General features: G+C 38.6%; 1 protein-coding gene across 4 annotated transcripts in view; it reads right to left on the bottom strand.

Annotated features, from left to right (window-relative positions):
- The window catches only part of DNAH12 (dynein axonemal heavy chain 12), a 133327-nt gene that overhangs the window by 106374 nt on the left and 3093 nt on the right, over positions 1 to 23860 (bottom strand). For 3 of the 4 annotated variants that reach the window (XM_031953093.1, XM_031953085.1, XM_031953099.1), the window contains 12 exons: positions 22995 to 23085; positions 22820 to 22846; positions 21326 to 21515; positions 20543 to 20615; positions 19281 to 19439; positions 16661 to 16856; positions 16262 to 16450; positions 12820 to 12976; positions 12107 to 12198; positions 4501 to 4679; positions 2213 to 2348; positions 344 to 469 (listed from right to left, as the gene is read on the bottom strand). In XM_031953093.1, the coding sequence (XP_031808953.1) occupies positions 344 to 469; positions 2213 to 2348; positions 4501 to 4679; positions 12107 to 12198; positions 12820 to 12976; positions 16262 to 16450; positions 16661 to 16856; positions 19281 to 19439; positions 20543 to 20615; positions 21326 to 21515; positions 22820 to 22846; positions 22995 to 23085 (1615 nt within the window). The remainder of the gene's footprint in view (positions 1 to 343; positions 470 to 2212; positions 2349 to 4500; positions 4680 to 12106; positions 12199 to 12819; positions 12977 to 16261; positions 16451 to 16660; positions 16857 to 19280; positions 19440 to 20542; positions 20616 to 21325; positions 21516 to 22819; positions 22847 to 22994; positions 23086 to 23860) is intronic. The other variant, XM_023498082.2, reaches the window with a different exon arrangement.

Below are 23860 nucleotides of genomic sequence, written 5' to 3' on the forward strand. Positions count from 1 at the left end.
ATGCCAAAGAAATATCTGTGAGTGTAGTAATGAAAACAGAAAGAGCTGCCATGATATATAGGGAAAAATATTATTGGCTCCAAGTTATCATAATTCCTAATTATAAACATCCAGGATTGTCAATGAACTCTCTGTGTAAGCTCATTTTACCCAATTATTTTTCCAATCCATCGATAATCAATCAATAAACATTTATTAAGCCAATGATATGTACCAAGCATATGCAAGCTGCCCTATTTTAACTTTCCTTCAAAACCACGACAAATTATTTTAAATGTTGACTGGCCATGCCCCTTGAACACCAGTAATGTCCTGAGAGCAAGCACACTAGAAACATACTTACATCATCATTGTCATTAAAGATAGGATTGATGTTCCGGGGCCAAAGGAGAACAGAGGCGTTTAATTCCAAATCTTCAGGGGGAAATATGAAGACATCCAAAAAGTAATTCATTCGGCGCTGGCATTCCTACAAAAGAAATGAGAATTTCTATTTTTGTCCTGGCATATAATATACTATACAGTAAATCTAAACCCTAATTTTTTTAAAAAATAGAAATAGAATTTCAAGTTCCAGCACTGACTAATAATTTCTTAAATTATCTTTTCAACTAGCAAACATTTTCTCTCCACCAATGGAGGCCCTTAATAATTAGGCATATATTAGCTAGTATTCTTTCCAAGTTTAGGCCTGAAGCAGTATGACATGTTGAGCAACAAGCAGAGAGATCTAAACTCCAGACCCAGACTCATTCTCGGTGACCTCAAGTGCTTCCTCCCTACCCATGGACCACAGAAGTTTAGCTCTAGCAGATCCCTCTGCATCCTTGTTTTAGAGATGAAGGACCTGGATCCAGAGACTGAGAGCAAGTGCCCATGGTAACCCAGCAGTAGTAAGAGAGCAAAGCCAGGCTTCAGACCCATGTGCCCTAACTCCAAAGAGCATCCTTCCAGTAGGCTGTGAGCTCCATGATGGACTAGCCACAACTTCTCACTTTTTTTTGTCTTTATATTTATCCCCAGCAAATATCTTGAACATAGTAGGTACTTAATAAATGTTTGTTGAATTGAATTGCTCCTTAAAATAGTTTCATTGGGCTTGGCATATAATGTGGTAGACAAAGCACTGGACCTGAATCAAAAATACCCGAGTTCAAATACAGCCTCAGATACTTGCAAGCTCTGGGACTCCAGGTCACTTGTTGTCTGCCTGCCTTAGTTTCCTCATCTGTAAAATGGGGATCATAAAAAACTTAGCTCCTAAGGTTGCTGTGAGGATCAAATGAGATAATATGCAGAGTGCTTGGTGTGTGTATATATCTCTATATATATATATATAAATATATATGTTTTTGCTTTAGCTTGCTAGCACCTCCTTACTATGATAATACTTTCCAATCACCTGAATTCTCTACTCCTACATCCCCAGACCCAAATGATGAGGTTTCATTGTCTCTTGCAAGGATCCAAGCCTTCACAACATTCTTGGACATCTCCTCACCTCCCTCCCTGCCCTCCCCCAGCTTTCCAGCTCCCTTTTAGCTACTGGGTTCTCCATTAGAATGTAAACTTCTTGAGGGCAGAATTGTCTTATTTGCTTGTATTTGTTTCCCTAAGCACTGGATCTAGAACACAGTAAGTACTTAATCAAGGTTTTAGTATCTCTTTATCTAGTAGGCACTTCAAAAATGCTTGTGGATTAATTGATTAAACTGAATTAAAGGAAGATCTTTTAAATCAACCTATCTGATAGACTAGAGAGGCTAGACGGTTTCCTCTTGAGTTGGGCAATATTTGCAAGGAAAAGAAAAATGATATAGGGTTTCTTGGTGTTATACCCCTCATAGCACAAATGATCAAAATTTGATTGAATGGCTTCACTGATGTTTAAATCTATCACTCAATCAGCAAACATTTATGAAACACCTACTGTGGACCAGGACAGTACTAGTTATTATGGATACAACAAAGACAAAAAACAAAAGTATCCTCTGCCCTCAAAAAACTTATATTCTATAGGGAGAAATAAGTAAAAATATAAGCAAATATGAAATATATATATATAATATAATGGGCCTTGAGCTGAGCTAGAAGTTGATAAAGAACAGAAGACTTGGATCTTTTGCACCACGTACAAAAATACTACAAAAGACAAAAAAAATTCTACCTCTATAAATAACACTTGAAAAAAAAATAATGACAAAGATTGTACCTGGATTCTTAATGCCAGTTTCTGGACACCCTGAGTCCTGGCATTTTCCACATAGTTTATCAATTCCATCATTTCTTCTGTTGTGTCAGGAACTTTCAGTGCATGTTCTTTGATATTTTCAAATTCGAGGCAAATACTGTAAATGACAATAGTTTTCTGTGAATCCACTTTGTACTAAATGCAATGAATGTGAATTACTAAAACTATCACAGCTTAGAAGATAATCAATTGGTTTCTAATCACCCAGCATGCACACCCTCATCAAAGAAAGTGCTGGGCTCCGAGGGTAAAGCAGAATTGAATCAGCTCAGAAAAAACTTGAGATGCACAAAGTTAGAGAACCACCTCAAATGTTGATAGTGACTATCTGTGTCCAACCTCAGGCAAAGACCCCAAATTCGTATTGGTCTAATCAACCATAATCAGACATATTATAACAACTCAGACATGATATTATTTTGGTTCTCTTTGAGAACAGAGGACAACAACCAATCCATTTGGTTTTTAACATATTACTCTTTCTTCAAAGAAAACTGCTCTGTAGCCCAGTATTTATCTGAAACCAAAACAAAAAAAAAAAGGTCAAGCCCTGTCTTTTATAAATCATGAAATACAAGTTGTTTTTCCAGGAACAGTAATGGGTTCATATTGCTTTATTCATCACTGGTGATCAATGATTTCCCTTTTGCAAAATGATTGGTTGGGCTAGGTGAGATTCTACTCTCCATCAAGACCTTATTGCTCCCCATAATGCATTAATAACTACACTAGCACTAGAAAGTACTCAGAAAGCAGAGACTTTTAGTACCTCCAAAATCTAAAGTTCCATTTTCTTAGAGACAAATTATTTCAATGTGCCATGTACTGTGAACATTTTTTTTCTGTGATATATATATGTAGGTATACATATATATAAGTATGGTTTTGTGTATATGTATGTATGTATATATGTGTGTATGCATATATACACACACATATATTTATATGTATGTATATTCACATACACACACATAGAAGAAATAAGTAAAGGTACAATTCCTCCTTCCTTTATGTAATCTCACACACACACACACACACCCACACCTCCCTGATTAGAACACTGATTAGAAAAAAAAGAATTCTGAAATATTTGAGACATTTTCCCACCTCCTAAATCCTCACCCTTCTGTTCCCTTCTGAAACTATCTACGAGAAACATGGGAGCTTTTTAAAGAAAGGAAGTGGTAATGGATTAACGTGAAATGTACTAATGAGGTCCTTGTCGGTTTATCCTGGGTCAGCTCTTCTCAGAGAAGTCTCATTAATTTGTTTAAAGGACGTGGAATTTCCAAAATATCCTAGGCTCTCCTCCCCCTGTTAGCAGACACTCGTTCCCACACACAAGGACTTTGGGGGGATTAAGGGAGAGACCAAATCTGAGATTTCATTAGCGTGGTGAATTCCAACAAGGAAAGTCCCTATGCAGACATAGGGCAGTGCCTTCTCTGTAATTTATAGTTATAGAAAGTTGCTTGGAGAACAGAGAAGTGAAGCAATGTCTCAGATAAAGAACACGAGCCCAGAATTTCACGATTCTTCCATTTCTCAGGGGTACACCATTAGTGACCCTTCCTATGCTACTTTATTCAGAATCCTATTACAAATCTCTCCAGGGCAAAGACCTCGTGTGTTCTTGACAGAATCAATCAAAGGTCACAGGTTAGTGCACTAACCTGGTTCCCAAAGAAATTATGAGTACAAATAACCCCAACTTGCAAAGCACCTGACCCAAAAAAATCACTAAAAAGATAAAAAAAAAAAAAAAAAAAAGAAAGCTAGGTCTCAGAAGATTCCTACAGTCCTACCAGTTCAAGCTGCTCATAAATTAACCCCAGCTACAACCAACACACATCTCAGCAAGCAGTGACTTTCGTTTCTAGAGTGAAGGAAAAAGTTATTCAGATCCAACAGTCTCCAAGATGTAAAATTAACCAGAAATATGAATTATCTGGGTTCCCCTTCTTTTGAAAGAGAGAGAGAGGGAGGGAGGGAGAGGGAGAGAGGGAGGGGGGGGGAGAGGGAGAGGGAAAGAAGGAGAGGGGGAGAGAGAGAGAGAGGCAGAGAGAGAGAGAGAGGGAGAAAGAAGGAGGGAGAGAGAGAGAGAGAGAGAGAGAAGGAGGGAGGGAAAAAAAATATGTGCAATGCCCAATGCTGACATTAGCTGAGATCATCCAAGAATTAAGATGAACCAAAGATTGGTTCCATTCCTAGAATTCAATATATGACTTGGGTAAAACCATTCTACTCACCTTTCATTCTCATTTCTGTGTTTTGTAGCTATGTCATTTAAGAGTAAATCTGAATAGCTTTTTACTTTTTTCACCAGTCCTTGCTTCAAATCATCACAGTCCAAACGTACCATGGGGAAATGAGCTAAATGTGGCAGCAACATGATTTCTTTAGCAAGGTTTGAAAATTCTTCTATCAGCTTAAAAATCAGACACAAGAAAAGATATTGCAAATGAATGAGCAAATCATAATTTATCACTGATTTTTTAAAAAGGTTATACGTAGAATTTAAGTGAAATCGGCATCCTATTGATTAAAAGCTCGTTTTTTATAATTGCCTTCAATTTTTTTTGATGGACACAATAATGGATAGTGAGTGGGACTGTGAATTGGACCAATCATTTTGGAAAGAAATTTGAAGCTAAAATGTGAATGACAGAGTGATTTTTTAAAATAATGGGCAGGAAAAGAAAAAAAAAAGGAACAATTATAAAAATGCAGCATGAAAGGAATAACTGATACAGATGAAGTAGGTAGGGTAGGGGATTGATAATGGAACCTTACTTTCATAGGATCTGGATTGAAGACGTGTACATTTGCAAGGGAGTAGAACTCTTCTGGACTTGTAGAGAGGTGAGAGAATGGAGCACAGGATAGGGGAGGTTCTTGTAGCAGAGTATACAAATTAAGATTTAGGAGGATGGGGCAAGAAGAAGAGAGGGACACTTACAGGGATAGATAAAATTAAGCAATAGGAAGGTAAGGGGGAAAGATAAGATAACATGGAAAGGGCAAAAAGAGGATGAGGAGAGTGCAAGTAAAAATAAGATAGAGGGAAAGTCATAAATAGTAATTATATCTTTTAATGTGAATAGGACAAATTCATTCAAAAATCAGAAATGGATATCAGAATGGATTAAAAATCAGAATCCAACAATATTTTAACAAGAAACATATTTAAGAAGAGAATTTATTATTCTTCAGCTGATAAAAAAAAGAAGGGCTAACAATTTTTTCCCCTGACCCAATGGAGGTTAAGTGACTTGCCCAGGATCACACAGTTAGGAAGTGTTAAATCTTTAAGACAAGATTTGAACTCAAATCCTCCTGACTTCAGGGCTGGTGCTCTATCCACTGCACCACCTAGCTGCCCCTGGGGCTAACAATTAAAATATCAGACAAGGTTATGTCTAAAATAGATTTTAATTAAAAGAGATAAACAGGACAACCACATTTTTATAAAAGGTACCATAGACAATGAAGCAATATCAATACTGATTCTGTATGCATCAAATACTATAGAATATACAATTTTTTTAAAAAGTCAGATGAAGTACAGGTAGAGACAGATGTAATACTATTGATGGCGGGAACAGACTCCAACAAAAGACCATGCTCCTGGTAGTAACCCAGTATCTAAGTGGCCACAGTGAGGAACAAACTGAACCTAAAGAATTATCTTGCACTTACAGAACTATCCCACACCGACACTCATTGTTATACAATCTGGATGTTAAGCTATAGACATCAACTCTGAGACTACCATGTATAAATAGGATAACCATGACCACCAGCTGACTTACTGATTCAGACCATTAGTATAATAAGCATACCTTGTTTTAGGTTCTTTCCCATAAAAACTCCACTTTCCCCCTTGTTAATTGCCACATGCTAAGCATTATAATAAAGCTTTGCTCTTGACCTGGAGAACATTTGAACCTGTGAATTCAGGAGGACTCCCCACCTTTGTGACTTATTTGTTGCTCCTCATCCCAACTTGTTAGACCCCATTAGGAAGAGACTAATCTTGCCCTATCGGAATCTGATAAATCTAACCAAAAAAATAAATAAGAATGAAATCAAGGAAGTAAATAGAATTTTAGATTATCTAGATAAGATATATATCTGGAAAGAATTGAATGAAAATAGAAAGGAATACCTTTTTTTTTTTTAAGCAGTTCATGGTGTTTTTGTATATTCACAAATAAAAATTTCAGAGTTAAAATCAGAAAAGCAGAAATATTAAAAGTAACCTTTTTAGATGACAAGGCAATAAAAAATTATATTTAATAAGGAACTACAGAAGCATAGATTAAAAATTAATTGGAAATTAAACAACTTAATCTTAAAGGATGAGTGAATTAAAAAACAAAATATATTTTCTAACAAATCAATAATTTCCTTGAAGAGAATGACAATAAGAGACAACATATCAAAATCTAGAAAATGCTTCAAAAGCAATGATTAAGGAAATTTTTTACCTCTAAATACTTATACTAACAAAATAGAGAAAGAGCAGAACAATGATTTGGACAAATAATTTTTTAAAAACACTAGAAAAAGAACAAACTAAAATCCCCAAGTAAATAGTAAATTGGAAATTCTAAAATAATAATAATAATAATAAATAAAATAAAATTTAATTTTAAAAGTTAAATATTAAAAATTAAATTAATAAATAAAACTAGGAGTTGGTTTTATGAAAAAAAATAAACCACTAGATAACTTGATTTTTTTAAAAAAGAGAATAAAATCAAATCATTAGTATTAAAAATAAAAAAGGGTGAATATACCACTAATGAAGATGAAATTAAAGCAATTATAAGGGGTTATTTATCCAATTATATGCCAATAAATTTAACAACTTAAGTGAAATGGAAGAATACTTATAAAAATGTAAATTGCCTAGATTTAGTAGCAGAGGAAATAGAATATCTAAATAGACTTATTTCAGAAAAAGAAATTGAACAGGCCATAAAAAAGCTTGCTAAGAAAAAAGTTCCAGGACCATATGAATTTACAAAGTAAATTCTATCAAACTTTAAAGATCAAGTAATTCTAATATTAAATAAATTATGTGAAATAAGCAACAAAGGGTTCCCATCAAATTATTTATTTATTTTTAATGATATGGATACCTAAACCAGAAAGTGTAAAAATGGGTAAAGGAAATTACAGAGCAATTTTTTTAATGAATATGAATGCAAGAATTTTCAATTTAAAAAACTAGCTAAAAGATTACAATACTATATTATAAATATTATACATTATAAGCAAGTGGAATTTATACCAATAATAGAAGGAAAGTTTAACATAATTGATTATAGCAATAATAAAAACTTTTTAAATCATATAATTGTATGAATAGATTAGAAAAGGTTTTTGATAAAGTACAACACTCATTTCCATTAAAAATGGATTTTTTTCTTAAGTTGATAAAAAATATATATATTTAAAATCATCAGGATGTATTATTTGTAATGGAGATAAGCTAGAAGTTTCTCAGTAAGATCAGGTGTGAAACAAGAATGCCCACTATCATGAATATCATTCAATATTGTATTAAAAATAATAATAGCAGCAATAAAAGAAGAAAAGTAGAAGGAATCAGAATAGAGAATGAGATAATAAAACTATCTCTTTTTGCATATATACTTGGAAAATCCCAAAGATTCAACTAAAAATCAGTTGAAACAATCAATAATTTTAGCAAAGTAGCATATAAAGTAAATCCATATAAATCATCAACATTCCTACATATCACCAAAAAATAAAAAAAACTCTACAAGAAGAATGAGATACCCCATTTAAAATAACTCTACATTATGTAAAATATCTAGAAGTACACCTCTCAAACCAAACCCAGAAACTATATAAACAAAATCATTAAAAAAAATTTATACAAACAATTGGAAAAATATTACTTGTTCATGAGTATACAAGGACAAGATAATAAAAGTGATAATTTTACCCAAACTGATTGATATATTTAATAATATTCTAAGTATAAAAAAAATTTCCCTGAATTAGAAAAAAAGATTAAAAAGTCAAGGATATCAAATGATTAAAAAAAAAAAAAGTAAAGAATGGAAGTTGAGCAGCATCAGCTCTTAAACTATATTAAAAGGCAGTAATTAGCAAAACTATCTGGTACTAAGAAATAGAAAGGTAGATCAATGAAACAGCGCAGATAAACAATTTAAAGCAGCAAAAAATAGTAATCTTGTATTTGACAAAAGACTTATGACTTTAGGATAAGAATTCATTAATTGGTAAAAATTGAGAAAACTAGAAAGCAGGATGGCAAAAACTGAGCATAGACCAGTATCTTCCACCATTTACCAAGAGAAGTCAAAATGAATACATGACCAAGATATAAAAAAAATTAAAAGAAAAATCTGAAGAATATGGAACATATTACTTATAAGACTTATGGGAAGATGAACAATTTTTAAATAAATAAGAGATAAAGAGCAGAGTGAGTATAAAATGGATAATTTTGATCACATTAAAATAAAAAATTTATAAATGTATCCAAGAAAAGAAAAGTAGAAAATTTGGGGGGAAAATTTTATAGTTTCTCAGGTAAAGGTCTCATACTTCAAATATATCAAGAACTTTGTAAAATGTATAAGAATGACAACTCATTCCCAATAAATGCTCAAAGGATATGAACAATTTTCCAATGAAAGAATAAAAACCATTTATAATCATATAAAAAACCACTCTAAACCATTATTGATTGGAGAAATGTAAATTAAAACAACCTTGAGATATAATTTTACACCTACCAGATTAGCTAAAACTGAAGAGGAAAGCAACAAATGCTGAAGAGGATGTGGAAAAATTGAACACTAATTCATTGCTGGTGGAAATCGTTGACTGATACAACCATTTTGAAGAGCAATCTGGATTTATGCCCAAAGAGTTATTAAAATGACTTTGTCCTTTGACCCACAAAACCTCTACTAGATCTATTTCCAAAAATAATTGGGGAAAATGGAAAAGAATCTCTATGTGCCAAAATATTTATAGTGGCTCTCTTTGTGATGATAAAGAACTGGAAATTATAGGAACGTCCATCAAATGGGGAATGGCTGAACAAGTTGGGGTATAAGATTGTGATAGAACACTACTGTGCTACAAGAAATAATAAACTCAACAATCTTAGAAAAACATGGGTAGACTTGCACAAAGTAATAAAGAGCAATATGAGCAAAATCAACAGTATGTTATCTATAGTAACAAAAATGATATTTTAAGGACAACTTTGAGTGAAAAAATCTTTTTTTTTTATGTTCCTTACAACCAAGAACAACTTACTTGCAATACTAAATATAATCATAAAAGGGAGGAGGGAGAGGGGGGCAATAGGTCTTTAATGGAATAGAGGACCTTCAAGCATTTCTGATGAAAATCATTGCTGAATAAAAGCTTTGAAATGCAGACAGCCAGTATGTGTTGATATTTTAATTAGTTCATTAGGGACTGGTCCCACCTTATGGTGTCTCCCTCCCAGTGATGGCATCCTCCCCCCTCCCCATTAACTGTTTGTTCTGCCCTAGAATTTAGCCCCCGTCTTTCCCCTTGTTAATAGCTAAATTTCCTTTTGTAACTTAGCCCGTTGCCCACAGCAGAATAAAATCTTTGCCTCTTTGGAGACAGTCTAAACTTGCAAGTTCTTTTGAGGCGACTCTGACACCATCCTGACATCCCAATGTGTTTTTAGAATTCCATCCCCACCACCCATCAAAAGGGACACAGTGACAAGAGATGAGGAGAGAGGAAAGAAGGGAGGAACTTCTTCTTTCTTATGGGTGCCAGGCTGGCAGGCTCTCCTTGAGCATGTGCAAAGAATCTGAGCCGGGAGCAGGACTTGTGACTGCCCAGACACAAACAGGCAGAGCTGGCCAGGAGAGCGGCCCGCTCCAAATCTAGCAGCACTTCCACAGGCCTCCTCCCAGAAGCCTTCACTCTCCCTGCCGAGAGCCAATGCTAGGCCTCAACAAGCAAAGTCTGCCATTTTGCTGTGTTTCTAAAAGCTCACGGCAAGGAACTATGGGTAGTTTAGACATGGCAGTCCAGAAAATCTCTAGAAAAACTAGAGAGAGAGAGAGAGAGAGAGAGAGAGAATACTGAAAGGTCCATGTAACCTGTGGGTATAACTTCACTTATTCTCTAACATTTTATCTTGTTCTCTGAATATTCTGAAGGTCTACCAAAGGACTGCTAAAACTCAAGATTCCATTCTCAATGTTTCCATTTATTTTGTGTACAATTGTTTTCTTTTTATCTTGATTTTTAAATTAATTTTTTAAACTAACAATATTTTTAAATGTATAAAATAAAATACAGAGGATTACAAAGGAAACTATGTTGAAATACAATTCCCTTTAAAAAAAAAAATTTCTTATGCTCACAACGCCAAGGTTTATAACCTCAGATCTGATGAAGAGTTCCAGAATGTGGGCAAATTCTTGGTGAAGGATTTACAGGAGAACATAAATTAAATTCACAGTGGGTGATTTGGTCCATTTTTGCCTATGATCTAATATTCAGGTTTTCATTATGTAGAATGATAATTTTTTTAGATGGCCAATATAGGAATTTGTTACAAAGGGCTTTTTAATCTGTTTTCCTTTCCCAGGGAAGTCAATAGATACAGGGAGTAAAAGAAAATACAATAATATTCCATTACATTGTTATTCTACAGTTTGTTCAACCAATCCCCACTTACTAGGCACACTATACTGTCCAGTTCTATATCTCCCTTTGTGTCTAATTGTACACAGCCACTTATTTCTCTTACCAATTATGACTCATGTCCCCAAGGTAAAAAAAATATGACTTAAAAAATACATTGTTAAAAAGGAAGCTGGGATTATTTGGTAACTATACCAATGATGAGAATGGGGACCAAATAAAATATTGAAGCACATCTGAATTTAGTAAAATTAGATCCATGAATCAGACTGGGAGCAGGAAAGTCAGTGAGTGTCCCGCTGCTTCATTTTACAGATGGGGAAGCATGGGTACAGAGAGGCATCCAAGTGACCCAGCAGAAAGAATACTCATCTTGGGGTCAAGAAGTTCTGAGTTCTGATACTGCCACAGACACTTCTTAGTTATGTGACCCTGGGCCAGTCATATAACTCCTTTCAACCTCATCTGCAAAATGGGGATAATAACAGCAGCCATCTCCCAGATTTGTTGTCAGGATTAAATGAGATAACATTGTTTAAAGTGCTTTACCCATCTTAAATTGCTAGTGAAGTGGAAAAGCAACCCAAATGGGACCGTGAGAAACATAATCTTGAATCTTTGTAGTTAGAAGTTTATTACTAGTTCTTCACTCCCTGCTGCAGATAGTATTTTTAGCAACCCAGATGTACCTGGGACCTTGACAACTGATAAGCTTAAAGAAATATTGCTATTGCTGTCTGGCAATGATCCCCTTTCAGTGATGAACTTCTGTTTAGAATAGAAATTCCTTTATTATAGCAAATGTATCAAGAAACATTTTGATGTCTCTCTCTTTTTTCTATAAATATATGGCCCTGAGGCCACTCATTCCTGACCCCTCCTGTCTTGGTGTTGGGGTTCAGTCACTAGCTAGCAATAAACGCTCTTAAAACTTCATTATTTTGGCTGCCCTCTTTTTCTTTCGCCTGGGCATTTCACTACATGATATCAGTTGTTAATAAGCCATTTCCTTTCAAATCAGGCAAATCTCTTAACCCCAGTAGAAGTCTGCCTTATATGCTGCCATATTTTTAGAGAAAAAAAAATACATCCCAAACTTCAGAATTAAGATTTCACATATAGGGAAGAGAGCTAAAAACTTACTTCAGTGTACTCATCAAAAGTGTGATCCTCTTCCTGAAATTTTTTTAATTGTTCAACGGCAGTCCCATCAATAAGCCAATGATATTTTTCAACTGAAAATTAATCATCAAATTAAAATTACATCAAAAATTTTAAAATTCCAGTGAATTTGGTGTTTTTTAATGCTGACTGGGGAATAGGTACTCTGCCACATGGAATAATCTGGTTGTCTGAGGTTTTCCTAATAAGCCATTCACAGATAACCAGTCTGCAAAGAACCAGTAATTGTCCAGGAAGTAGCACTGTGCTCTAAAAGACTCAGAACTTACCGAGGAGTTAGGGTTTGGGATATGAGGGTTTTCATCCCAACCTCCATATTCAGAAAAGTTATCTAAAGAGGTTACATGCATTAAATCCCTGCAGCTTCCTCCCTGGGGGAGCGAGACCACCATATAGGGCAGAGCCTGCTGGGCCGAGGACTCAGGAGCACCAGGTCCCAGCCCAAGGTCCGTCCTTGTGGGATCTCAGACAAATCACCTCATTTTTGTGGATCTAAATGTCCTTGATCTGGACAATTCTGGCATCAGACCAGACCTTCCAGTTCTATCACTTAATGACCCACATCTCCTCCTGAGTAACAGAGTGATGCTAAAATTCCAATACCCAAAAAATTGGGTTTTTTTGTTATTGGTCTTTTAAAGCTGGGAGTTGGGCGCCACCCTGGGACCACGTACCGTAGTCATTAAAGTGTGCCTTTGGTCCTTCCAAGTTCAGATTCACTGCGGCCTTCAGAGTCTCAAGGGCCCAGTTCACAACGTGGCTGGGAAGCTCCGTGCTAAGGGTTACGGTCGTGGGTCCCCCTGACAGCCAAGATTGCACAGTCTGGACATTCTAAAAATTCAAAGGAATACTCGGGCTATCAATTAACAGCCACCAAAATGGTCCTACTCCTCTGTGGTGAAACTGTGAACGTACCCAACCATTCTGGGGAGCGATTTGGAACTACGCCCAAAGGGCTATCAATGTGATTTTTGACCCAGCAGTGTTCCTATTGGGCTTGTATCCCAAAGAGATCATAAAGAAGCAGAACCAGGAAAACATTGCACACAGCAATAGCATAATTGTGCAATGATCCGACTTGGTTCTTCTCAGCAGTTCAGCGATCCAAGGAAATCCCAAAAAACTCTGGATAGAAAACACCATCTACATCCAGAGAAAGTACTATGGAGACTGAATATAGGTTAACATATTACTTTCAATTTTTTTTCATGGTTTTTCCCTTTTGTTCTGATTTTTCTCTCCCAACATGATATATGTAAAAATATGTTTTAAAAATGTACATGTATAACCAAAAAAAAAAGTTTTTATATGTATCTGGAGAAAACAAAAATAATAAACAAATAAAACAAACAAAAAAAAATAATAAAACAATTAAAAAGAAAAAAAGAATCTTAACACTTCCCAGCTGTGTGATCCTGGGCAAGTCACTTAACCCCAATTGCCTCAGAAAAAAAAGAATCTTTCTCCCCATGCTCCCTTAGGTATCCCTGCCTGAATAAGTCAGCACATTGTCTAAAACTGCAATTCTTTGACCCTGAATAAATTCCTTACCTTATTAATGTACTGATCACCTAGTTGGTCTGAGGCAGATTGCTTTTTTCTCAAGCTAATAGGCTCAATCCCATTCTCCCCATAGGCCCTGTAATTTTTGTTGCACAAATTTGTACATGCAGTGATTACAAAGATATGTTTCATTATCATAGAACTGACTGTACACTTCTACATATGTATATAATAGCAGAATCCTCCAGTCAGCATGCATCAGACGCAAACCTTTCACATATATAGGAAATAAATGAACTTACAGGTTACTGTTTATATAATGTTTTAAAGCTTTTAAATTAATTAATATACATTTACTCATCTGATCCTCATGAGACATCCCCATAAGATAGGTCCTGTTATTTTCCCCATTTTGCAGATGAGGAAAGTAAGCCATAAAAGTAAAGTGACCTACTAAGATGATAGAGCAAGTAATTTTCTGAGACCAGATTCAAATTCAGGTCTTCTGGAATCTAAATCCCAAACTCTCCACTCTACCATCTAAATGCCTTCCATAGACGTATTTATATACACATATCAACATATATATATATATATATATATATATATATATATATATGTATATACACATCTACATACATTCATACAGACATAACTATATGATGTATAATGTGTGTTGCATCATCTATGTCTGTATGCAGAGGTATACTTCCTAAACTATTTTCCCATTCTTTTAAGATTTTAACTAAAAAGAAAGATGATTCAAATTTTTAATGGTTTTATATTTTGCAAATATGTTATTACAGAAAAGTGAATTGTATTCAGAAAGGTTGACTCCAGTTATTTTTTAATGAGGACTTCTTTTTTTAATGATTAGGATGTAAAAACAAGACAACATTAAAATATTTGCTTTTAGAATTGCATATATTTAACCTACATTAGATTACTTGCTATCTTGGGGAGGAGACAGGTGAAGGGAGGGAGAGAAAAATTTGAAACACGAACGTTTATGTGCATACCCTTTGATCCAGCAGTGTTACTACTGGGATTATATCCCAAAGAGATTATAAAGAAGGGAAAGGGACCTGTATGTGCACGAATGTTTGTGGCAGCCCTTTTTGTAGTGGCTAGAAACTGGAAACTGAATGGATGTCCATCAGTTGGAGAATGGCTGAATAAATTGTGGTATATGAAAATTATGGAATATTACTGTTCTGTAAGAAATGACCAACAGGATGATTTCAGAAAGGCCTGGAGAGACTTACACGAACTGATGCTGAGTGAAATGAGCAGGACCAGGAGATCATTATATACTTCAACAACAATACTAGATGATGACCAGTTCTGATGGATCAGGCCATCCTCAGCAACGAGATCAACCAAATCATTTCTAATGGAGCAGTAATGAACTGAACTAGCTATGCCCAGAAAAAGAACTCTGGGAGATGACTAAAAACCATTACATTGAATTCCCAATCCCTATATTTATGCACACCTGCATTTTTGATTTCCTTCACAAGCTAATTGTACAATATTTCAGAGTCTGATTCTTTTTGTACAGCAAAATAACGTTTTGGTCATGTATACTTATTGTGTATCTAATTTATATTTTAATATATTTAACATCTACTGGTCATCCTGCCATCTGGGGGAGGGGGTGGGGGGTAAGAGGTGAAAAATTGGAACAAGAGGTTTGGCAATTGTTAATGCTGTAAAGTTACCCATGTATATATCCTGTAAATAAAAGGCTATTAAATAAAAAAAAATTAAATTTAAAAAAAAAAAAAAAAAAGAAACACGAACGTTTAAAAAAAAAACAAATGTTGAAAACGTACTTTACATGCATTTGGAAAAATAAAATACTATTGAAAGAAAACAGAATATTTTTTAAAATCTTCACTTTTAGAACTGGATTGCAGTATTTTCGAATGCTTATTTTCCACAAAATTCTGCTCCAATACTTCACTGTAATAGGGGGATAGGGATGACTTAGAGCAGGGGTCCTCAAACTACTGCCCGCAGGCCAGATGCGGCAGCTGAGACAGATTATCCCCCTCACCCAGGGCTATGAAGTTTCTTTATTTAAAGGCCCACAAAAGAAAATTTTTGTTTCTACTATAGTCTGGCCCTCCAACAGTCTGAGGGACAATGAACTGGCCCCCTATTTAAAAAGTTTGAGGACCCTTGGTTAGAGATTTTGAAAACAAACATCAGTAGGCTCTGGAGCATTCCATTGTGACTTCCTCCAAGATGGGCCCATTTTTGCCTTTCTCTACATCATCGCCTGGCACTTTGCAGGCTTTTACTAAATCCATGTGAAACTAATTTGATGTCCAGAGTATGGCTCTGACAACAGATCAATCAAATTTCCAGCTAAATAAGGAAAGGATCATCCCCAGCGGCTAGCCATTTTGTGATGAGCAATCTGGCCAATATCACCCCATTGGAAGTACGGAAACATTCTAACTTAAAATCATTCTAAGAAGGAAAAGAGAAAACATTACGAAACTCAAACTCTAAGTGGCTCTGGAGCTGATATTAATATTGATCCAAACCAAATTATTCACTTCAGAAATTATTGTTTCAACTCTAAGTATAAAGAGGTTGCCCTACCTGCAGAGTTTCTCCAATTCGCTCCACCACACCTCCCACGACTTCTTGCAGATCTTGAAAAGTTGGATAAAAGTCCATTCTTTCATCGTCAAATGTCAATTCCATCTTGAATATTGGCAGCCATTTTTGGTCATTAGGATCAAAGAGATCTACAAATCCTTCCACTGTTCTCTGTAATAGATCTCTCAGCTGGATCATAGGAGAAGTTGATCTTATTACTTTAATAAATTTTACCTTTGGTTTTCTACATAATTTTTCAAACAAAATTTAGTTATCTTTAGGTCCTTATTTTAGGATGCTTTTGTAAAGGGAAATGTATCAAGAAAAAACAGAGGCCTCTAAAGTCAACCTCCACATTCTATGAGATTTTTACCTCCCCAAAGTAAAAGACATATTCACCTGATTTGACATTAGTGTGGCTACACAGTTATAAAAAGAATCCAATTTTTCTGCTTTAATGTCCTGAAGAGCTTCCTTCTTGGTGAAGAGATTGATCACCCTGGGATACCAGGTATTCATTAACTTCTCTTCTGTTTTTCTGGCATTGATAGACACATCATTTCTCAAAGTTTCACATTCCATGGGACCTTTATCTCTAGTTGTAAAGAAGTAAAAGGAAATTAAACACCACAGCAAAGTGAAGATCAAAATAGCTTTGAAAAAAAAAGATTTTAATTCATCATTGACAGAAACTAATTAAATCAAAGAAAAATCCTTTAACTAGTGACTAGACATGATCAATAAAAGGTGATGTTAATAAAAATGGAAAGCTAAAAATGAATGAATCAAGAAATGAATGAAAAAGCATTTAGTAAGTGTTTTTTTTAGATGCAAAGCACCAAAGAGGCAACTAGAAAAATCAGGCAGTTCTCATCTGGAAGAACAAAAGGTCAAGAATTTCAGGGGAATGAAGGGAAAAAATGCAAAGGAAGATGGCCTAGTTGTATCAGACCTAAAACTATATTATAAAGCAGTTGTCACCAGAATTATTTGGTACTGGTTAAGAAAATAGAATAGTTGATCAGTGGAATAGATTAGGCTCACAATAGTAATATGAGGTTTGGATAAACCCAAAGACTCCAGCTTTTGGGATAAGAACTCATTGACAAAAATTGCTTGAAAAAAATGTAAAATAGTGTAGCAGAAAGTAGGCATTGATCAACACCTAACACCTTATAACAAGATAAGACCGAAATGGGCTCAAAATTTAGACATAAAGAGTGATACTGTAAGCAAATTAGAACAAGGGATAGACTACCTCTCAGATCTGTAAAGAAGGGAGGAATTTATGGGCAAAAAAGAATTAGAGAACATGATGAAATGCAAAATGGATAATTTTTATTATACTGGGTTTAAAAGTTTTTGTACAAACACAACCAATGCAGTCAAGATTAGAAGGGAAGCAGAAAACTGGGGAAAAAATTTTACATCTAAGGGTTCTAATAACGGCTTCATTTCTAAAATATATAGAGAATTGACTCAAATTTGTAAGAATATAAGTAATTTTCCAGATGATAGTCAAAGGATATGAACAATTTTCAAATGAAGAAATTAAAACTATGAAAAGTATATGAAAAAATACTCTAAGTCACTGTTGATTAGAGAAATGCAAATTAAGACAACTTTGAGGTATCCCTACATATCTTTCAGATTGGCTAAGATGACAGGAAGGGGATGTGGGAGAAAACTGGGACACTAATATTGGTGGAGTTGTGAAGTGATCCAACCATTCTGGAGAGCAATTTGGAACTCTGCCCAAAAAGTTATCAAACTGTGTACATACCCTTTGAACCAGCAGTGTCTTTCCTAGGTCCGTATCCCAGAGAGATCACAAAAAAGGGAAAGGGACCCCACATGTGCAAAAATCTTTGTGGCAGCCCTTTGTGTGGTGGCAAGAAACTGGAAGCTGAGTGGCTGCCCATCAACTGGAGAATGGCTGAATAAGTTAGAGTATATGAACATTATGGAATATTATTGTTCTGTAAGAAATGACCAGAAGGATGATTTCAGAAAGGCCTGGAGAGACTTACACGAACTGATGCTGAGTGAAATGAGCAGGACCAGGAGATCATTATGCATGGCAAGGACAAGATTATACAATGATCACCTCTGATGGACAGCAGCTCTGTTCAACAATGGGGTGATTATAAGTAATTCCAACAGACTTGTGATAGAGCATCCACAACCAAAGAGAAAATCATGGAGACTGAATGTCTCCATGTGACAACATTAGTATTTTCACTGTTTTTGTTGTTTTCTTGATTTTTTCCCCCTTTCTTGTTTTTTTTCCTTTTTGATATGATTTTTCTGGTGCAGCATGAATGTAGAAATATGTCTAGAAGAACTGCATATGTTTAACCTATATTGGATTATTTGCTATCTAGGGGAAGGGTGGGGGAAGGAGACAGGATTTTGCAGGGGTGAAGGCTGAACTATTTTTGCATATATTTTGAAAATTAAAAGCTATTATTTAAAAAAATGTATAAAGAAGCAGGGCGTTCTTGTCCTCAAGGAGTTCATACTTGAGTTGGGCTAGAGCCCCACACTCTAGAGCGAGGTGGGCTGCAGGGTGGATGGCAAGACCCAGACGGCACAAAGACGCAGGGATGACCAAGCCCACGAGCTCAAGGTCTTGGAGGGCATCTGCCCCACAGGGTGGGAAGCCTGGAGGGACGGGAGGAGCAGGATTCGGCAGGGCTGGGCCGGGGAATGTCACCTACAAATGCTCCTGGAAGGGTCTCGCCCTAGGCTCATGGGTCTGGAGAGGAAGGGACCGCAAAGGCCTTTTGCAGCTAAGGGCCCGGAGGCGCCCTCGGAAGCCAGCCCTTCTTGTCCGCCTCGGAGAGTCTGCGCTGGCTCTTGGGCCCGCGCTGTTCCGCTCCGTCTCCTTCCCCTTCCATTCTCCCGCCAGTTGATCGCTCCCTTTGGGTCAGAGACTCTTATTTTGTCCCTGGAGCCCCGAGCCCACAGTGGGTGCCTGGTCCCCATTTACTGGGCCAGCCCAAAGACCAGGCTCTACCTGAAGCCCGTTAAGTCCAGTAAAAGCTTGTCGGCAAACGTGGCGTTGCCCAGGTCCAGTAGCATTCTCAGGATGGGATGCAGGACGTGCAGATGCTCCGCGATCTGGTTCCGGGCTTGCACGTAGCTGCTGTGCCACGGCTGGGAATAGTCCAGGCCCCTGAAGGGGGAAAGGCGGCAGCGCACTCAGAAGGGGGCGGGAGGCCGGGCCGGGAGGGAGCGGGACGCCCGGGCGGGAAGGAAGCGGGACACCCGGGCGGGAAGGAAGCGGGACGCCCGGGGCGGGAGGGAGCGGGACACCCGGGCGGGAAGGAAGCGGGACACCCGGGCGGGAAGGAAGCGGGACGCCCGGGGCGGGAGGGAGCGACACCTGGGCGGGAAGGAAGCGGGACACCTGGGCGGGAAGGAAGCGGGACACCCGGGCGGGAAGGAAGCGGGATGCCCGGGGCGGGAGGGAGCGGGACGCCCGGGTCGGAAGGAAGGAAGTTGGGGTTTGGGGGAGCGGGAAGAGGGCCGGGGGCTCTAGGTGGTGACGTGATTATTAAAACCAAAACAACAAGGCCCATTGAAGGGGCTCCAGAGTGAGGCCCGAACACCGGGGTGGGGAGCGCGTGGTCCCCACGGAGCCTCGGCCCGGCCGCCTTCCCCGTGTGCTCCCCAGAGCGGCCGCCGCCTCCGGGGGCCCCTGGGCCTCTGCCCCCAGGACCGGCGCGGGTCCGGCTCCCCGCCAGCCAGCGAAGGGCCCAGGCCGTCGGATAGACGCGTCTATGGGCCCGAGGGCCACAGCCGCCAAGGCCGGGGAGATCTGTCAGCAGAGCCCGGGCTCTCCCCATGCGCCACAGCGCCGCCTGGACCCCGTGCGGAAGAAGGGAGCCCGGCAAAGGCCGTGAGACCCAGCAATAAATGGGGAGTCGGAGGGGCAGGTCAAAGGGCAGCCCCGGGGGCTGGGGGCGTGGCCACTTCTGAACCCCCCCCAGGCCCCGCCTCTGGGCGGGACCAAGGCTGAAAGTGTATCAGAGCAGGAGCAGGGTGAGAGCCTGCGCTCGGGTACCGAGGCAAACATTGGGCTCCGACGGTTGACAGAAAGCTCCCGCTCCGGGCCCTGAGACTGCAGGGAGCCGGGCGGACCCGGACCACCGGCGCCCCCTCACCCGCCCTCGCTCCACCAAGGCCCCGGCCGCCCCGCCCCGTCTCCGGACCAGGCAGGAGGGGGGCGGCGCGTCCCGGGGCCGAGGCGCCTCCGGACGGTCCCTCAGTACTCACAGAGGGGATTCCGGCAGCGGGCCGCCCTCGTCTTCCAGCCACGACACCTCGGGCCTCACGAGCGCGCTTCGCACTAAGAGACGAGCGGAGAGCACGTGCTGGGGCCTGCCCACAGGGGACCCCCGGCGGCAGGACCCCGAACCCCGGGGGGAGGGGCTCCCACCACAGACTAACGCCAGGCTTAGCACCTAGTCAGAACCCGCCTGGGAACCGCAGGACCAGCTCCCGTCTGTCTAATTCTGAACCGGCTCTCCCTGCATCCCCCACCCCCCCCAACCACTTTCTCTCGCTATCCGGGGCAGAAGCGTAGAAAGAAACTCCTCTGAACCGGAGGAGGGGCCTTGTTGGACACGCCCCTGTCCCCGCCTCCACAGCCTGGGGAAGTGGGGGATGGGAATGAGCGGAGAAATCAGGAGTTCCACCCTGGGAATTCTGCCTGTAACCACGAAATGATGGTTCCAGACCAAAGTCCTGCCCCCTTCTCTATCCCTCCTCAAAAAAAAAAACCCTTTAATTAATCCAGAAATCAAATGCTTGGGTTGGGGGACGTTTGTTTAATCTTCATTTGGTGAAAGTCAATCCTTTGTGCCTCAGTTTCCTCCACAGTAAAATAGGAATAATAATAATACTAGTACCAGGGTCATGGAGAGGACAGAATGAGGTGATATCTGTAAAGGGCCCGGCACTAGGCAAGCGCTAGCTACTGTTGGCATTATCATGATTCACTCGGTCCAAGGAACAAGGAAAAACGTCATGAAGTAGCACTGGTCAAAGACGACTTACCCATGTATCTCTTCATGCTCTTTTCAAATTCATTCGTGATCTCGTTTAAGAGGCTCTGGACAAGCTCCTCTCTATTTCTGCCATTCTTTAAGGACGGAGGCACCAGCTTCAACATGTTGTCCAGCCACTCCTTCTGAATGGGGACGATGGGGTTACTCTCCACGCATTTTTTCATAAAAACATAATTTTCCTGAAAAGACACATTGGAACAAAATTGAATTGAATTACTATTATCTGACGCAACAAAGGAATTGACTAAGGCTCAAGACAATATCGGTGATTTTAATTTTAATTTTTTAATATATAAATATATAGAATATATATATATAAATTAAATAAAATTTTAATTAACAAATGAATACATTTTTAATAAAATAAAAAATTTAATAAAATTTTTAATTAAAACATTTTAATAAAAAAGCCCCAAACCATGCACAGAATCACAAAGGACAGGATTCCCCCAAAATGGGACCAAGACCTTCCATCTACTAAGCAGATAACTCATTGCACTGGGTCCCAATTAGTGCAAACAATGAATCCAGGGAAGTTGTCTCCATATTTGAATATACACTAAATATTCCCTTTGGGCAGAGCTAATTACCATATTTTATATAATTAAAGTTTGGAATGGTGTGAATCCTAATAGAAGCTCTTTAAGGAGAATCTTCATTAATTGCACTAATTAGGACTTTGTTGTATGTTCGACTATTTGCATGTTGTCTCTGCAATTAAAATTGAAGGCATGTTTTTGCCCCTTTTATGTGTCCTCAAGCTCCACAATGTCTAGTGCGTAGTAGCCATGTGCATTAATAAACAAAGATTACCAAGTGCTGTTGTTGATGGTGATGGACTGTGAGTTCTTTGAAAGTAGGGACTGTTTCGGTTTTGTTGTGTTCACGGCACAGTGGCTGACACACAATAAATGCGTGTTGACAGATCCCAAAATGACAATCAAGAAGACCTTAATAACCATGACAGATGTGATTTTGATCTTTTTAAATTCTTTCCAAGAATGAGATTTCCATTTATTTACATTTGTCCTGGATAAACATGTGTGTCTATGGCTTTATCCATAGAGATACACCATGAGAAAAAGAAGGGGTGAGCCTTCACAAAGATGAGGTAACTCCTGGAGCTGACCAAGCTGGAAGATATGGGAGGTGCAGAAGAGGAAAAAAAATCACAAAAGGGAGTTTGTTTTTAAAGTGAGGGGAGGGAAAAGAGAAGTCTAAAACAAATCTTTTTAAAAGATTATAATTTAATGGGAAAAGGGAATTTTCAGCAAGAGCTTGTCACACGATCTATGAGGCCTGAGGTGGGGAGAAGGAGGAGGGTGCAGTTCTAAGGCTGAGACCAGGAAGTTCTGCAGGACTGCCATGGGCCAGAAAGACAAGGACGACAGAACACTGAATGGATGGTAAGATAGGAACAATTGATAACATTAATTTAAAATAATTACAATAATAATAATTGATAAGAAAATAGTAAACTCACCCCTCTTTTTCTTAGTTCACTGTACATCTAAAAAAAAAAAAAAAGACAAATATGTTAAAAAATGAAATCCATTCAAATCCATTCAAATAAATCAGTGATCTCCCAAAAATTAAGTTGACATTCTCATTTTCAAGATGAGATGTTCCATTAAAAATCATGACCATGTTGGACTCACAGTGGAAGGGTATTCTGGTTCTGGAGGTACTGGACCTCTTTTCTTCTTCTCCTCTGATGCTTTGGCAATTTTTTTCACTGCTCCTGTCATTCTAAAATGAGTGAGAAATTACAGGATGACTATTTAGGATTCACTTTAAGATAATAGCTAGGTGGATTGACCAGCAGCCCTGAAGACAGGAGGGCCCAAGTTCAAATTTGACCTCAGACACTTAGCACTTCCCAGCTGTGTGACCCTGGGCAAGTCACTTAACCCCAATTGCCTCAGTGGGGAAAAAAGATAATAGATATCACAAAGTTTCCAAATGTTTAAATACAGAAGTCGAGAGCTTGATGCAGGGCCTTGTGTGGCTGGAAGCCAGAGCCCAGAGTTCTGATCCTGCCTCTGTTATTGCTATGTGACCATCAATGCCAGGCATCTAAACTCTCTGAGACTCATTGCTCTCATAGAGTTTGGACCATCAACTCCACAGCCTCCCCCAGCTCCTGATGCTCTCGTTCCTTTGGAGTTGGATCCAGCAGAGCCAAAGTCCCCAGATCAGCTAGTCTGACCACCTCTGCCCCACCTGAAACTTCTTGAGTTCTTGATTGAACATCTGACCTTGTGAAATTTCATCTAACTCAATTCAGCCCCATCTTCTGACCTCGGACAAAATATGTTTACACCCCTGCTTCTCCCATCCCAGGGTTAGTTCTCCCTAGGATCACCTGCAGATCTCTTGTAGTCCCACACTTTGAGTCATTGGTAAAAGTCTTAAATGCACAGATCCCTGGGCATTCCACTGGAGACCTCCTTCCAAGTCAACATCAAACTAACAAAACTGTGAAACTGGCCGTTCGGCCTGTCCTGAATCCGACAAATGATAC

The sequence above is a fragment of the Sarcophilus harrisii genome, chromosome 1 (assembly GCF_902635505.1).
Source record: "Sarcophilus harrisii chromosome 1, mSarHar1.11, whole genome shotgun sequence".
NCBI lineage: Eukaryota > Metazoa > Chordata > Mammalia > Dasyuromorphia > Dasyuridae > Sarcophilus > Sarcophilus harrisii.